Genomic DNA, 18,998 nt, shown 5'->3' with positions numbered 1-18,998 from the left:
GTAGATATTAGCCAGTTGTTTGAAGAGTGTACATCAGTAATTTATTACTTTGAAGAGTAGTTATTAATGTCTGGAGACCGAGCTTTTCTCTGGCTGAAGTACAAAAGCATAGGAAATTTATAACGAAAGACAATAACATAATATATTATGCATAGTGTTAATAAAAACAATATACAAAATAATATTGAATTACACTTTGGTTGATTTCAATTTGAAAATGACTCAAGTTAGGGTAAAAACTATAGTGAGGTCCACGTTATAACAGTATTCGATCAACTTTGGTTTTGCTATCCTTGTCCATCTTTTCTAGGTCCACAACGATGTCAATTATGTTTTTGACAGTGTAGAAATATAATTCATTAATGAACAGAATCGGCATCGCTATTTTTCTATCTTTATCCACTGCCATTGTAACGTGGACCTCACTATACTTTTGAACTATTTTTAAATTTAAAAAAATAAAGGTTACATCTGGATTTGTATATTGTTTTATTAATTTGTTGAAAAGCAGCCCTTGTGAGTGAAGTGTTTTTATGTATAGTGTGTATTTGGAATAATATAGGCTAGTACTATGTTTTCTACAAATATAAGTTGATATACTATGCACTGTCCCACACTAATAGCTTCATAAATGATATTGATACTATAGAAAGATTATTTTTAATATCATTTCATAATATAATAGCATCATCAATTGATATTTTATCGGATAAACGGGTTTCTCCACTGCAATTCTACAAGGAGGGTTCCTCCCTATCATTATTATGTTGACCTCACTATTGACATAACTTCAAAAAGATTGAACCCTGGTCAACATTCTTCACGTAGAATTAAATTTTTTGAAAGTAATGCGTCCAAGAAAGAGCCCGGGCTTCTTGGCCCGGTTGCACAAAGCTAGTTAAATCTCAATCGTAATTAATTCAACGAGAATTAATTAGAAAATGCTTTTTTGATTGATTTATGTGACATTGAATTTTGTGCAACCAAGCTCTTGTTTTCCGCATCCACACTCTCGAGAAGTGCAAGTGCATAGAAAAATTACGACGCTTGCAAGAGTGATGTCTGCAGTGCCAGCGTTTGCCTTTACTTTCATTTCCTTTGTTTCGATTTTTGTCATGACAAGGCAAGCAAAGGGTAAAGGCGATTGGCCTGTCAAGCATTCCTAATCAAAGGATTTTTTTCAGTCACATTTCATTGCAGTGTAGATAACGACAAGACTAACTTGATTGACTTGGTCAAGCTTGTAAGCGCTGCCAGAAACTTGGTGAAAGTGTGGAATAAACATAATATAATGTAAACAAAGGCCTTGTTGATGTTGTTGTCTTCTCATTATTATTCAATTCAGAATTCAGACAAAACAAAATATAATACACAAATGCGTCGCTTGTCGCTTTTGAGCACGTTGACAAAAATATCATAGGACAGAATTAACCCCGTTTACTAAACTGGTGACGATGATATTATTTTCAACACTGTAGACCTGATTCTCCGTTTTCATAGTTGAATAGGCTCTTGCAAATGAAATATACGTGCATCATATTCTTTGTTTTCTGTGGTTGAATTTTGTTTGAATGTATTTCTAAGTTTTTGATTACGGTACGAATTTTCGTGAAGATTATTTTGATGAGCTTATAAAATAGGCTAAAAATTCTAAATCTGTTCTAGTGGGCTTGAATTTTGAGATAAATTGCTATGATCAATATGCATTCCGGCAAGATAAGTTGTATGTTGAGGAACAGTATTTCTAATTCCGCAATTGAATTATTTTCAACTTTTGTATCATCGAGCTTTAGAAAGGAATGTGCGAGCATAAAATTTAAACATCCTAGTAACTTGATTACAAGAGAGCTTTGTACTCAATGGACTACAGCAAGGTAAATTTATCACGGTACAACTCTATTTTTCATAATTAACTTACACCCAAACCTATTGTCTGTGCAAACCTTAATTTGTAGCGTGGGGACAGTCCCATATCTGCTGTAGCTATTATTAGATATACAATATATTGGAAATATTGAATGCAGCATCATTATACAATAATAACTGTTCATTGTATCCGGAATAATTTCAAACTATTGCCATTTAAAAGCAAAAACCTAACCTCCCATTGGGGAGCGTTACCTTATGGATTTCAGGACTGCTAGATTTTACAGAAGCCTGTTAAGAAAAGAGCAAAAAAGTATATCTTTTTCATAGAGTCGACATGAAAACGGCAACAGTGGGCTCCTATTTAATTTATTCTAATAGCATTGGCCATAAAGTCTCGTACACAGGACGTTGCCTCAGTTGGTGAGCAGACCCTACTTGCTGGTAGTGTACCATGCTCTATTTCATATTATCCTGAGCTATGGACTGATGCTGTGTGCCACGCTTCTGCATGTGGAGATATGTTCAAGCTGCCAAAAAAGCCACCCGTACAGTCCATAGGTGTAATTACCATCTACAGTCATTACATATATTTGTGAGCAATGTTTGTATAAGGAAATCTTGGAAAGTTCAACTCAAGTAGTGAATTCCATGGTCACAACACTAGATGTAGAGTTCTTATTTGAGATATGCCATATTGCCGTTTGTCGAAGACCCGTGATGCATTTCCTGCATTGACCTTGATCTTCAATAAGCTGCCAGAGAATTTGAAGATGTTGAACCATAGAGAAAAGATAGCATAAGCTTTTGCTGTATTTTCTCTATGGTTGAACATACCAGAATTCAACTCAGGACTTGAGTGTTGGCTTAGGAGAAAGCAATTTTATACCATTCAGAAATATTTTCTGGACGGCTTTGTAGGCCTTGTTCCATGCTGCCATCTCGATAGTTGTAAGGTAAAAAGTAATAAGTTATAACTCTTGACGCAACCTATCTGTTTACTCTCAATATATATAAGTATTGATCGATAATTAACCAATTAATAATTCAACTAGGCTAATATTTTTTCGATTTTTAATATTAACCATTTATTAGGCTAGCCTAATTGATTTTAAATATTTTTGTCAAAATTACATGGATAATCTTCATTGAAGTTGAAAATTCTCAGCCAAAAAAAATATTGTTGGCGGTATATAACACCCAACCACATCAACCTTATCAACTTTCATTTACCAGTCCAGTATGCTCCCAACTGAGCCTCTGAGAAGTCTGAGGACAGATTGGTTGATGGAGGTTTTATCTTATGTACGCATTGAAATGATAACCACAGTCAGTGTTTCCAACGTAATTTTTGTTTTCCCGCACTGATCCTCTATATTACCCACTAACTATTTTGCATTGTCATGTTGCAAATCTGGATTACGCAAAGTAGTAGCCTACTACTACTAGTACTTTGCGCATTAATGCCGGAACGTGATTCTTTGCGCTCTTTAATCAGTGCGGGAATGGTCAATTTTCAAGGAAAATGTAGTTTTTTATTCCAGTAGAATCCCCAATAGAACCTACTGTCAAATTATCCTTGTAAAAGAAATATTGAGCTATTTCCACTACTTTCACCAATCCTCTATATAGTATAGGCCTACCGTAAGTATGTGAACTAACTTTAATTGTTGAATGACAATAATGAACAGAAAACTTGAATGAAAATAAATACCTATATAATGTGTTGAAAAATCTTTACTGCATTGAACAGGACGCTGACAACTCTGTCTCAGGCTGCAGCAGGTACAGCAGTCAGTAAGGACGAGAAACGGGAGTTCATGGCTGTATTCCCCGACATAGTCAGGGATCTCACCGATGCTGGACGCCATCTTGATATACCCGATGCCACCAAGTGGTACGCCAAAGTAAGTTTCAGCTATTAATTTGTATCTCAATTACATAGACTGATTAATGAGAGCCTAATAATTTAATGAATTTCCTCTGTAGACTTATCAAAAATAATATAAAATGGTTTGACTTGGACTCCACAGTTTGAATATGATTATTCAATGTATAATATTTGCTAGGATCTCTTGATTCAAGGTGAGGTGCAAGTGGGAAAAATCAATAAAGCATTCCAATAATAAAGTAAATTAAATTGATTGGAATCAATTTTGCATTTGGAAGCAGTGGAAAAACTCATGTAGGCAAAGTTTAATTCAATTCTACTTGAAAGTCTATTTCAATTGCTTTTATTTATAAGTAGGAAGAAGATGGACCAATAACAAATAAATTGAAACTACATTTTATCTTTCAATCAACAGCATAAAATTTGACTACGCCACTCATTTATTGTTATTACCGTACTCTTGCACAGTAATGTATGCCTCCCATAATCATAAGTTTGTTGTTCAGCAGGATTTGAAGGTAGTCTATATTTATAACTAATATATTATATATTTCAAATTTTCTAGATATTCAATATTTACTTTTTCCTCAATTTGTATTTTATGGTTAAATTCTTTTGAAAATGATGATTATTCATTCACATACAAGGATAAATGCTTTATTTTTCACATTATGTTTGTAACCATAAAATAAAATAGATTCATGATGAGGTAGACAATCCTTCTATTGCATTATAATTATATTCTAAATACTGTATTCATTTTCTAAAATAAAATAATTTGTCATATCAAACATCCATAACAAATTATAATGAAATTATTCGATGGAATCATTCATAATTTAGCAGTCGCTTCATCAACTTTTCTCAAAAGATTGAAGTGCATACTTTCAATTGAGCTCATAATTCAGAATATTAATTGTGAGAAGGATAAAAAGCAATATACTGTTTCTATTTTCCAGGCGTTGCAGTATAATGTTCCCGGAGGAAAGAAAAACCGAGGAATGGCATTAGTTCTTGGATACAAGTTTTTGGCCAATTCAAAGGATTTGAGCCCTGAAAATATGAGACTCGCTCGAATTCTTGGATGGTGTGTCGAATTGGTATGATCTTGTCTTCAACTCACAATTTTCGTCCATAGATCATTTTAGACTTGGTTGATTGCTGTATGGGAACCACTAGAAGCGGCTACGGAACATGGTACTGGATTAGTGGATCGTTTTCATTGTTCAACCCTTGCAAGTTGATTTAGTTGATCCGTCAAGTCAATTTTCGATAAGATTATACTGGTAATTTTTATATTGACCCAATAGTATTTTGTATTTTCTATTATTTTAAGTCCGCATAAAACCTTTAGTACCCTGGGATTATATATATATATATAAATGAATGTCTGTATTTGTGTTTGTTCCCTATAGACATGAAAACTACTTGACAGAACGGCATGAAACTTTGGGAATATGTTGTGTGAATATTGGGGATGGTTTCTGACCAGAAATTTGATAGGGGGCTAATAATAATTATTTATTAATCCATTTTACAGACCTATGTTTTCGAAATTGTCGGCCGAGCGGCTATCGAAGAACTGAAAGATGATTCAAGATCATGTTGTGATAATATGGTTTAGCATCTTGAGTTACCAGCTGTAATAAACCGATAAATTGTGTACTGGTTAATATAGTACTTTGGAGTTGAAGCTTAGTTGATTGGTACCAGCTTTAGATAATGGTTCCTTAGAAGAATATTACAAATAATTATTACTCCACTATCATTGAGAAACTGGGAAATGTTTCACCTCATGAAAGAGAGTTGTTCATATTGCATCATTAATTAATGAAGAATGACAGAATAATTCACCATTTTTTGGAATTAAGCTTAGCTGATATCATAGCCTCCAGCATAGCCTGTATTAGAGGAGGCTATGCTGATATTCATCCTAAAATGAAAGATGGTAAGAATATGGAATTCTGTGTGATTCATCGTATATCGCATATTTCCTGGACCAACTATTGACAATCAACAACTATGAAAGCATTAAATTCATCTTTGAAACACTGAATATAACCTATCTATTTTTTTTTAATTCAACACTCTACTGATATTAATAGATTACTACCAATTGATTGAGAAGAATATGTTTTCGGAATAATAAATGTTGCGTGACTAAGCACATAGGAAGTCCGTATTGAGATGTGAATGAAAATTTTGATTGTCGGATAAATTTCATGATTCACCAAAAGTCAAGTGTGACATGAGATACATTGACTCTTTGGCGGTACGAAGTTCGCCGGGCCAGCTAGTTTTATATAAAAAATTCATGAAATTTGTTTTTAATTGGAAGTTATGTTTTTCATAAATACTGTTGTGTGAAGCTTATTTTCTCTGATCACAGTGGTGAATGTTGAGAATAATGCAAGAAAGTAATTTTGCTTATCCTATTTTAAATTAATAATGAAATTTCATATACTAACATTCTGTGTTATTGCAGTCTACTACTAGTGTCGTAAATCTTTTTTACTAACATTGGTATTAAATCTCTAACTCCTAAAATTAGCAATGTTTCAAACTGTTCTTCTAATTATCCCACTAGTGTGATAGCCTTCTATGTGTTTATCCAATATTACAGTGCGACATTATTTGGAAGCGACAAAAATGTTAATGATTTCTTAAATGTATTTCATTTATTCTAAAATCTGATTGAGGTTTTCGGGGTTTCATATCATAATACAGTAACAAGGTACTGAAAAAAGGCTCTTTTGGTAATCAATTCCGAACAAACTGAATTTCTCGTGTAATGGCTCTAGAGTGTTGGACAACTCAAATACAAAAAGTTGACCCTCCACACCTGGAGTTTTATTCAGGGTGCTCCAAAAACCTCTGTTTTTTGGTACCTTTGGTACAATTTTCGCCGAATCGTGCCATCGTACAGAAAAATCACTTCAGTCTTACTCACTCTTAATCGTCTAGCTAACAAGAATTGAGTCTCAAAATTGTTCAAGATTTTGAGAAATGCTAATTGACTTTGTCTGTATGCTAATAATTAGATCAAATACATAATAATTTAGATCATCCCCTTACAAACAATACATTTATAATGTGCTTGGAATTGAGTCATAAAACAAAAAAATCTAGCTCTGAAGCTAAAAATTTAGCTTCAACTCTGTGATAAATTCCCCTTTATAACATTTCACAAATTTGAAAAAATGCAACATTGGTGGACGGCCTAGAAGATCCATAATAAAAATATTACGCCATAATAAAATATAAAATGAGTTTATATTCCAACTAATCTTGAATATTTTTACTCTCGCAATAAATTTTCTATTAATTTTGCGTTATTTTTGTTTCAGTTGCAAGGCTTCTATTTGGTGACAGATGACATTATTGATCAGGCCACAACTAGAAGAGGCAGGCCTTGCTGGTATCGTAATCCAGGAGTTGGATTGACTGCTATTAATGACGCTCTGCTTATTGAAAGTGGAATATACCAACTCTTGCGAAGACATTTTCGCACAAAACCCTATTATGTGGACATTATTGAACTTTTTCATGACGTAAGTTCTATTCACGTATGTTCACGGATCTGTTAATCTTCCTGAATGCCTGAATAGTATATGTTATTTAAGGTGGCACAAATATACATTATATTCATATTCATGTCATATTTGTACTAAAATTCCTTTCTAATTTCATGCTTGTCATGAGAGCAACAAACAATTTTTGTAATCGATGGATTAAATTGATTCTCTTTCAAGTTTTCCCATTTATCTTCATAAACGAATTTTTTCATCAGTATCTATTCTATTGAATCTTGGGTTTAGTTGGTGCTGAAAAAATGTAAAAGATATAAAACTTGTTGCAGATCTGTTGATGGCCCTTGGGTCTGAAATTCAAGATTAAGATTGCATTTTCAAGACGTCAAGTGTTTTCATGATCCAAGAATGTTGATCCCCATTCAAGTAATCAATCAGCGAAGGAGCTCCTCACTCAAATTATTATCATTATATATATATATATATATATGTATATATATATGTATATATATGTATATTAATATGTTGTTAGTAAAATTAAATAATTAAGACACCCAATACTATAGTTTTATAATTGAATTACTCTGTCTACTCCTCGTAGTGTGAATTCAACTTGAAACTGTTTTGGTATTCCACCATAGTGGTTTGTTCGAATAAAAAGACGTATAGCTTTGCCCGGTATAGCTTTTCTTAAATATTAAGAAATCTAAATTCATAGAATTTTTTTCCAGAAGAAGGCAAGAAGACAGAATTAATAACATCTTGTACTGAACCTACCAATATACAATGTAACTGTGAATCGATTGAAAGTGTAGTAGCTTATAAATATTTAGGAGTAATGATAGATGAGAAATTGAATTGGTCGGCTCATATTGCATTCTTGAAAAGTAAAATTCTCAAAGCCATTTACATTTTTTACTAATTAAACAAAATTCTATCACTAAAAGAGCTACGAAATATTTATTTTTCTTATGTCCAGTCACTTATCGAAGTGGGAATTTTAGCTTATGGGGGTGCCTATAAAACATTACTAAAACCCTTGGAAGTTACACAGAAATCTATTATTAAAACAGCATTAAGAAAACGTATACGCACTCCTACTAATGAAATTTTTGAAGAATTCAATGTTTTAAGTATAAGGCAAATTTATGTAAGAAATATATTGTTATACATGTACAAAAATCATAAAGATCTGTTTAAGAAAATTGAGCACAGCTATCGAACTCGTTCGTCAGAAGCAATAGGAATCCAAGTTCCAAGGCTAGTCAAAACTCATTCCACTACTAATACTTATTATATAGCACACACTCTGTATAGAAATCTGCCTGAAAATCTACGTAATACCGAAGGTAAATCCAAATATATTTATAAAAAAATGTCAATGACTGATTAAAGGAGATTGGGAGGACAAATATAGAAGTGATAATTCATTCAATGTATAAATAAAGCAAATGTCGTTTAATGATAGTCCAAATTTTACTCTAAATGTTTACATCTTTTATACTTAGAATCCTTTAAACTTCAAATTTTCTCTGATATTAATACCTGGTTTACCCAAGAATGTGATAGATGCAAGTATGAGGACAGTCCGACGTTAGCCAATCATCGCCAAGACCCTCTTCCACACACAGGCTTTGCCTTTGTGGAGAGTTTTCATGAAGTTCTTTAGAATATAATGTTGTATTTTCTGGAGCTACGATATAATAGCAACTATTAGTTGTTATAATGATTAATTTTTTAGTTCAACTGTAAGTTTTATTTATGATTGTTTGGTTGCAGAAGATGTAACGTTGTTGTATAATATGAATATTTGTACCCTGAAATAATTATAATAAAAACCAATTTGATTTGATTTGATTCGGTTATCAGGAGGAAATAGCGAATGAGTTTTCTCTTGATAGGTTATTTTTGTAGACTCTGTGGTATATTTTGGAGGAGTATGCAGAAGTTCTATTTGTTGAAGATCAACGAATGTAGCCTAGTAACTTATCCCCTTTATAGAAAAATAAATCTTCTTTTAAATCTAGCAGAGCAGCATAGGATAAAGATACTATTTACTAAGAGAAGAATTCTAACCCAGCTGCGACTAGCATCAGACAAGGGAATAAACCTGTTTAAGAATAGAGGAGTCTGGATTAACTCTTCTAGAAACTGCTCTTTCTCTGATTACGGAGAATTAGAAACACTAGAACATTTTTTGTTGCGTTGCCCCATGTATAGATTATGTAGAACTCAATTTTTGTAAGTACTAGGTGAATAAAATGAAAACCTTAAAAGTGTTATATATATTGTTTATTTTGACAACTAAGTAAAACTTACATTTATTATTTGTTGACATAGTCTCGTTGAAGTGTTATGCAAGTGTTGGACCGCTTTGGAAGCTCATGGATACCATGTTTGAAGTATTCTTTTGGTTGTGCATGTAGCCACTAGGGCACCGCGGTTTTCACTTCTTCATCACTTTGCAAATTCTTGCCTCCCATTGCATCTTTAAGCTTTCCGAACACATGAAAGTCACTAGCGGCTAGGTCTGGGGAATAAGGAGAGTGAATGAGGAATTCAAATTTGATGTCCTGGATAGTTTGATCCGAGAGACGGGCTGTATGTGGTCGGGCGTTGTCATTCTGTAACAACACACCTAAAGTGACAAGTCCTCGCCGTTTACTCCTGATTGCTGGCCAAAGCTGATTTTTTAAGAGATTTGAATAAGAATTACTGTTTACTGTCATTCCCTTGTTTATGTAATGCTCCAAAATTACTCCGTTTACATCCCAGAAGAGAATCAGCATGAGTTTTCCTGCTGATCGCTGAGTTCAGACTTTTTTTTTATTTTGGCGATGAGCAATGGCGCCATTCCTTACTTGCTCTTTTTGTTTCTTGTTGATGGTGATGTTTATTTCTGGACAAACATGAATCACCATACAATACTGTCATCCTGCAATGATTTTCCCATTGGTTTGAAACCTTTACTGCTCAAGAAACGAATGACTGACCGCTGATCCAACGCGGTGCATATTGATAATGTGGCAGCCATATTGTAACTGAAGCTACTGCTAATTGAGTGTAGCAAGGTCACTAACCCACCAGATGGTCATTGTGTTAACTTAAAAGAACAACATCCTTCCCAATTACCGGATCAATCCTATAATTTATCGGAAATCTACAGCACTTACCTACTATATCAGAGCATTCCTGAGATAGAGATTTGGAGATTCCGCGTGATCAGCTGCTCAATTTCCTCGTTTATCTACTAAGAGAGGATGGATGGAGGTGACCTCCTGGAACAATTTATTTAAGGTTTTCATTTGATTCACCCTCGTATATTGTCATAATATAGTAAAATATCGGGGCACCGAGCTTCGCTCGTTATTTTTATTTATTGATAAACAGTACACAATTCTCTAAAAAATGATTGTGTTTATATTTTACAGCTGGCTATACGTCAGCTTATGAATTTCGGGGATGCGATATTTTGATTTTCCACAGAATCACTCGCTCACTTTTTACTATCCACAGACGACGAAAGTCCCAGCTGTTTCAGCCAAGGATGAATTATCCTTTTAATGTCGTTCAGCGAGTTTTCCCAAGGATGAGACCTAGTGCAATCGATTTTTTATATCATAAACCTACTATTTTACAAATTTTGTGAAAATCGTTAGAGTCGTTTTCGAGATCCGTTGAACATAAATAACCAGATATAAAAAAATATAAACAGATATACAGAAATTTCTCACTTAATATAATAGGATAATGAGGACAGGTTAGTGATACTGTCGAATCTGACAGAGAAGAAAATGAACTGAGTATTCGTTTAAACCAATCAATCAATCGTTTATTTTTCCTTCATACAATGCATAAATGAATGTATAATTACATGAATACAATTGACAATTAACAATATAAGTAAAAGTAAAATAGTATTATTATTAAATACGGAAAGTCCCTGAAAAGGTTAAAAACCTGAGCGCAGGGGCCGAGAGTTATTACTAAAATTAAAATTACTAAAATTATTTCTAATATAAATAAAATTGGTGGATTCCTATTAACATCTAAATTTGAAAAAATACAAAGAAGGAAAGTAAAAAAGTAAGAAAATACGAGATAATAAAATAGAAAAGCAGACATTCATAATGCTTTTTGGATGGTGAATATCTTATTGAAGTGATTCGAATAAGATGCACCCCAAATTTTTATACCATACTGAAGATGAGATTGAATGTAGGCAAAATAAACTAATTTTGAAACGGCTATGTTACCCAACCTGCTGATATTATAAAATTTGTTTATCCAGTGCTTGAGTTTATTACAAAGCTTATCTATGTGAATATCCCATCGCAATGCTGATCAACTATAACGCCTCGATATTTAAAATAATTTTCTCTTTTCAATTTTGAGCAGCCACAGCTATCCTTCGAGATTGAAAGAGTACAGTTTAAATCATGAATATGAATGTGGTCTAGATCAAGAGGTTGGCCAACCATATTGGGAGAGAAGGTCATGAATACGCTTTTATTCGAATTAAGAGTGAGAATGTGCTCATCTAACCAGGTCTCAACAGTCTTCAATCCCGTTTAAGTGGAGAAAGCATTAGAAATAAGACAAATGATATGTGATCTTGGTTGAGAGTAATTTAATCCCATTTTATTCTCATTGTATTATAACCTCTACTATGAAAATCGTGTTATATTGTTGTTTATAATTTTCAGGTATAGAGTATATTTCTCACTATGTCAGCTCAACTCTATTTGTATTTATTTATTAATTCTGAAAGAAAGCAATACAACTTGAGAAACAACAGGCATGATAGTGCAAAACTGTTTCCTATCCAAAAATACAGTATTACACTTATATTACACATTAAACTAAGTGAAATTAATATACTAATCTATTGAAACTGATACAGAAAATATAAAATAGTAGAATGAAAACCTATGAAAATATAGACTATAGGCCTAAGTAGCTCACAACATAAAATAGTGGCTTGAATATAATACGTGCAGTATTATTATTATTACTTTGAGCAAATTAATTGATTATTATTAGTATTCTACCATAGTTTACCAATTCTTCCTTTGCTTTATCATCATTATAAATCAATAATTACTCAAAATACATTGCAAAACTAAAGCTGTATAAATAATATTGCAAGTCTTAGCTACTCAGTAGCTATGACCTAGTAAGCAGAACGCTGAAAAATTTACCATTAAACATTATTTTACAATTTTATTTTTCATTAAAAATACAAATTATTTATTTCATTTTGTCGCTTTCAATATTTAAATTACTAATTCGTAGTTTTCTTCACAGGTTGAACTGAAAACTAATTTTGGCCAAGCTCTTGACATGCTGTCTGAGCAGACCAAGGACTTGAAGCTAGAGAACTTCACAATGGATCGTTATAATTCCATAGTCAAGTATAAAACCGCTTATTATACATTCCAGCTTCCCATAGCATTGGCCATGCACATGGTGATTACAAGATTTTACATTTATATCAGATTATAATATTTGTTTTCAACTGAAATTAGGATTGTAATAACCGTATTGGTTTTGATGAAAACGGGTGCTCCAAATCGTTCAACCCAATGTTTGGGCAACCATGATAACTCTTATCTCTGATAACTCCAATAGAGTTCAACATCTGGAAACTTATTTCATCTAAATAATAAATTCACATTGTTCAAACTATATGATACATAAAACATCTCAATATGTTTTATTAGAAATAGCGAATTTCCTTTGTAATGAAAACAGAGAACGTTGATAAATTGACATTCCAAATGAGTTTGCATCTAGAAGTGTTTATTGAATAGTTGGAGAGGTACAGGACTAGACAATGCTTTTATCAAACTGTTTCACGGCCTGTATATTTTTATTTGAATCTTAATATATTGCAAAGCTCAATTGAAAGATTATTTATATGACAATGTATATTACTGACATTCAATAATTGAAGTAAATATACTAATGTCATAATTTTGTTCTATCGATGTAGAATCCTTAGGAGGGGTGTGAAATCGAATCTTGCCTGATGATGTTGTAATGAATATGTGTGAATTTATTATAAATAGGTAATTTTCTCAAATTATGTACAACTTCTTATGCAAAATAAGTAGAAGGCTTTCTTCAAAATTCATCCACAATGAATTGCATACACGCTATCGATATTATATTATTCTACGATTTAAATTATTTTTTTAATATTGAACTATGATTTTCCAATATGCTACCTGTACATAGATTATATTCTTATTCTAAAAATACTGATCTTGTTGTTGACAGGCGGGTATCAGTGATGAAGAGAAGCATCGTCAAGCAAAAACCATATTGCTTGAAATGGGTCACTTTTTCCAGGTTCAGGTAAATTATCCATCTTTTTTTACTATATTGTAATGTTATTACACTGGTCATTCGTCGTATAAATTGTATGACACATTTTTTATAAAGATACACATTTTAATAAATACATTTCTTATTATTTTGTTGTTTTTGTTTGCATGTATTCTTTTTGTTAATCTCTGTATTAAATTTGTATGTGTGTGTAAAAAGAATTGAATTGAAAACAAGAAACGATTTGCCAGCTACATTCACGTCTATACGCGTGAAAGTAATCTATTACTTTGTTTACATTTTTCTATGTTTGAAAATGTACATGAAGTCATTGTGACCACCGATCGAGAACATTTAGGGATTGAGTAGAAATTTTGTTCAAATTCAAATGATGGAATGGAATAATAGGGGCAGGAGTCCCTTCATATTCAAGAGAATATGGTGGCTGGTCTTCTATCATGAGACTTGCAATTTCTGGATTCACTTTCGCAAATATTTTCCAAGTAGTGGATAAGGTTTGTGTGAATCCAGAAGTTGCAAGTCACATGATGGAAGACCAGCCACCATATTCTCTTGAATATGAAAGGACTCCTCCCTCTATCATTCCATCATTTAAATTTGAACAAAATTTCTACTCAATCCCTAAAGGTTATCGATCTATGGCCACAATGACTTGATGTACATTTTGAAACATAGAAAATAAGTCATTCTCAAAGGCAATATTTTTGGTTTACATTATTAATAAACTATTTGTTGGCTGTTGATAATTATGTTACATCTGAAACTAATTTATTGATTTCTCAATAAATAGTGGTTGTGATATTCTTTTTATTCAATTGTAAAATATATATTACGGTACATGTTCTTACAATATTAAATGACCTATTACTTATCAGAATACCTGCACAAAAATCGAATAAAATTTAAACACGTCATAGAGACAAGTGATAGACGAATTATGCAATTTGCATAGCTGCATAGCTACCAGGATTGTGCTAAGTTTTACTAGCCAGTTTAAAACTGACAAGTCGACCAGGATATTCTACAAGGCAGAACAAACAAATTTATTCTCAAAAAAGGTAGATGTCCTCTTATTTATCACTTAATTTACCATATTCCACATCTTATGAACGGATCAAAATTTCCACTACTCAATAGTAGGAATTTATGTGCTATTATGTGATGATTCCAATAAAACATATAAAGATTGTTCCATCTGCAGTTATAATTTTGAAATTTGTTTTGGTGATATTGATATAAACACAGAGCGTTGGTTAAATATTTTATGTATTATTGCTTTCTAGGATGATTATATGGACTGTTTCGGAGATCCAGAAATAACTGGAAAAATTGGAACCGACATACAAGACGGAAAATGCTCTTGGCTGGTTGTTGTCGCTCTGCAGAGAGCTACTCCACAACAGAAGAAAATCATCAAGGTAACTGATGTTTCCTATTCTATAGATAGGCGATTTCAATTATAATCACTTTTCAGTAACTTATTTTATTCATACAATTTTAAATATAAACTTCAATCTATTCATTCATCAAATCTTTGTTACTGTTGACCGTTGACTGAAAATCTAGACTTGAAACTTTAAATCAAATCAAAAAATCAAATCAAATTTATTTCCATTCAGAATACATTTCACAAACATAAAAATATTAATTACAATTTTATGGAAAAATTAGCATTTGCAAAGAAAGAATCTGAGCGCGGATGCGAGTTGTGCTATTTCATAAAACTAAAATACAACATTTACTAGGAATTTAATTAGAAATATGAAAACTAAAACAAAAGTAGAAGAAGCAAAAAGAAACAGTATTACATGGACAATCCTCTCAAAAAAATTCATTTAGCCTAACATTCAATCAGAAAGTTAAAAACTGAATACGAAACAAAAGAAAATAAACATTACATTAACATCCTCTATATATATATCACTTGATAATATTAACAATGCCAACATCAAAAACACCCCTTTAATTACAATTGTTATATTAATTAACAATCAATATTTGAATTGCATACTTCAATCAATAGTATCAATAATTTAGACAAACAAAATGGAGCACAACCAAAATATGAATAAAAAAAGAAACCCATTGAAAAATTGCTCCAGGTACAGTAATTTTATTAATATTATTTATGTTTTATTTTGTGTGATTATTTCTGTTTTGATTATTACTATTTGTTTTTTATGTTTTATCATCACTATTTAGTTAGATTATTACTATTTCGATTCGTTCTGACTATTTTTATTACTATTATTATTATTATGTTTTTTGTGTTATTATTTCTTTTTTGGGATAAACAACTATTATTTGAGGTCATCAAAAAGTCTCCAGTATATCACCATTTTCCCTCAACCAGTGATCCAATTCTGTAAAATAATATTTTTTGCAGCTGATTTCCACGATCCTCGCTGGAATCAGAAGCATAACTTTATCAATTTTGTATTTGAATTGTTGCCTGCATACATGCAGATCCATCCTAATCTGGTTTACGGTCATTGCTCTCAGGTTGTATGGTGTGTCTCTCATTTTGAGCCGCAAATTACATTTATTCACATATTGGATCAAACTTTTACTATACAACTCCTTAACAGTGAGCACTCCCAATTCTCTAAAAAGTTCATTACTTGGATAGCGTCTAGGTTCACCCAGGGAAGCTCTTATTATGTGTTTCTGCACCACAAAAATTTTGTTTATATGACAGCTGGTCGTTCCCCCCCCCCCAGGACAGTATCCCATATTGCAAGACAGACTGTGCATATGCCACATAGATCAATTTAGCTATATCTATGTCATTTAACAAATTAATCTTATAAAATCTGAAAATTAGATACTTCAATTTTTTACATTTGTCATCAATATGGTAGTTCCACCTTAGATGAGAATCAATTATTATAACACCTAAATACCTGGCATGATCCACCTCACCAAGAACAGGGCACTGGCAAGGGGCCAGCGCAGGCAAACGACATGAAAAATCATGGATTTTGAAACTTAAATTTCAATTACCAATTATTGGTCTGGATCCAGAATTTGGGGAAAAAGCAATAAATGAACTCTTTCTATGATTAAAAGTAAGCTTGTGCATATCTAACCATGACTTAACAGACTTCAACCCTTCCAAAGCAAGATCTCTCACTTCTTCCCATGTAGAGCCTGTGAAAGTCATGATAGTATCATCTGCAAATGAAATTATCTTCCTATCTTGTGTGTTGAGTTTGAGTATATCATTCATATAAACAAGGAATAACACTGGAGAAAGTCCAGTTGCCTGCGGTACGCCATATTCTAATAAATATATTTGATCAGACTTGTTTCCCATTGAAATGATTTGCGTTCTGTCCTTAAGATAATGTTTGAACAAATCCAATGCCTTTCTACGTATCCCAATATTCTCTAGTTTTTTTAGCAGTGTCACGTGTGGAATAATGTCAAAGGCTTTTGTCAGGTCGAGTAGGACAGTTGAAGTTTTCTTATTTTTAGCAAAATTATCAGTTACTATGTCTACAAGGTGCAATATAGCATCCTGGGTACTCTTGCCGGCTTGGAAGCCGTGTTGATTTTTATGAATAATATAAAACTTACTCAGGTAATTCACAAATCTTGTCTTTATTATCTTCTCCATTATCTTGGAAAGGCCACTGAGCAGCAGGCTTATTGGTCTGTAGTTGGATGGATCACCTACATTTCCGCCCTTGTGGAGTAAATCAACTTATAACAAGTCATAACGTTGAAAAACGGAATCTTTTAGAGAATATCAAATAACATTTGAATCATTACTTTTATTATTATATCATTATTATTGTTATTATTATATGAAGTGTTGTCTTTTTCCACAGGAGTGCTATGGTTGTTCTGATTTGGAAAAGGTTCAACGAATCAAACATCTGTATGAAGAACTTGGTTTGCCAGCAACCTTCGCAACCTATGAAGAAGAGAGTTACAATCTCATACAAACCCATATCCAGCAAATATCTGCTGGCCTCTCTCACGATCTCTTCTTCACTTTACTTGAAAAGATTTACCGACGTGAGAATTGAGATTGTAACCAATGAGACTATTAGTATAGAGATTACCACTAATGATATTCTATTAGTATTGAGATTACCACCAATGAGATTCTATTAGAATTGAGATTATCACTAATGAGATTCTACTAGTATTTGATGTAACTCAAGGTCTCTAAAAAGAGGTTTGGATACCAATGTTATTTTTGGAGAAGACTCAATATGGTCATGTGGAGCATGTGACATCGGGTGGTGATTTGAAAATCTAATCCAATTTTAACAAACTCATCTCTTGGGAGCCTGATAAGTCTAATTCCGTCGGAAGACTTATTATTATAATTCCTTATTTGAGGTAAGAAATATCCCATTTTTTTCTGAAAAATAGTACTATTATACCAAAATAAAAAGTAAACAAACCTCAAAACTCAAAACAAGAGGCTATATTGAGGCAAGGTGGTGCAATGCATCATCGGGGATTGTGTCTTGACCTCTTCCTATAGACCTTGATATCACAGTATTAATGACCATCTTTACCAATTTAGTCATTATCATAATATATATCCTAGTTGTTGAGTGTAGTAAGATGTCTTGTACATTTTTACGTTTCTATTAAAATGTCTACTAATACTAAATATTCTCGTACTTTTTATTACATCTTCATAACAATCTCTCCAAAAGCACCAGTGCTTTTCAACTTCAATTCAATTGTAACAAAATACATTATACTAAGGGAGAACTACAGAGTGAAGATCGCTTCAAAAATGTTCAAATCAAAGGGGATTTCCCTCAAGAGATCAGAGCAATAAGGAAAGAGTTATTCCCACATCTTTTAAAATTGAAAAGTGAAGGGGAAACCTTATCATGATAAGATAAAAACTGATAGTCGATGATAAACCGGGTTTATTAAACCCTACACACTGGAGGAACTGGATGAGCTGGAGGCTAAGTCTGTCAAGCGAGCAAGGAGCGAAGAACCATCTCCAAAAAAGCAAGTACTTCCAGGGCAAACAGTCTATGAAGAAAGAAAGGAAACCACAATAGCATAGAAAGATTTTTCACGAGAAGCAGAGGCAAAAATGAGGAATCGAGCCAATCATGAGAGCAAATACCTAAATCGAGAGAAAATTTTGTTGAAGAAATCGGAAGGGAAAAATGATGATGATCAAAAAAGCTCAGATCAGCAATCATAGCAAATACAAAGAAACATTGGACCGGATTTACTCAGGAACTGGAAAAGGATAAATTAACTGGGAAAAACAAACTTCTGTAAATTGGCACATACAATGCGAGATCAGTTTTGGGAGAGGATAAAATTATGGAGCTTGAACAAGCAATGAACGAAATCAATTGAGACATAGA

The 18,998-nt window shown here is 32.6% G+C and overlaps 1 protein-coding gene across 1 annotated transcript; it reads left to right on the top strand.

The window, feature by feature from the left end:
• Positions 1 to 983: 983 nt before the first annotated feature.
• Positions 984 to 18,273, top strand: LOC111044085 (farnesyl pyrophosphate synthase). Its single transcript, XM_039420037.1, has 8 exons — positions 984 to 1,874; positions 3,620 to 3,773; positions 4,717 to 4,857; positions 7,105 to 7,308; positions 12,595 to 12,756; positions 13,570 to 13,647; positions 14,922 to 15,056; positions 17,472 to 18,273. Exons 1-8 carry the CDS (start codon positions 1,693 to 1,695, stop codon positions 17,670 to 17,672), a joined length of 1,257 nt encoding a protein of 418 aa, XP_039275971.1. The 5' UTR covers positions 984 to 1,692; the 3' UTR covers positions 17,673 to 18,273.
• The last annotated feature ends 725 nt before the right edge of the window (positions 18,274 to 18,998 follow it).

Source organism: Nilaparvata lugens, chromosome 2, assembly GCF_014356525.2.
Source record: "Nilaparvata lugens isolate BPH chromosome 2, ASM1435652v1, whole genome shotgun sequence".
NCBI lineage: Eukaryota > Metazoa > Arthropoda > Insecta > Hemiptera > Delphacidae > Nilaparvata > Nilaparvata lugens.
This window is presented reverse-complemented; position numbering and strand designations above follow the sequence as displayed.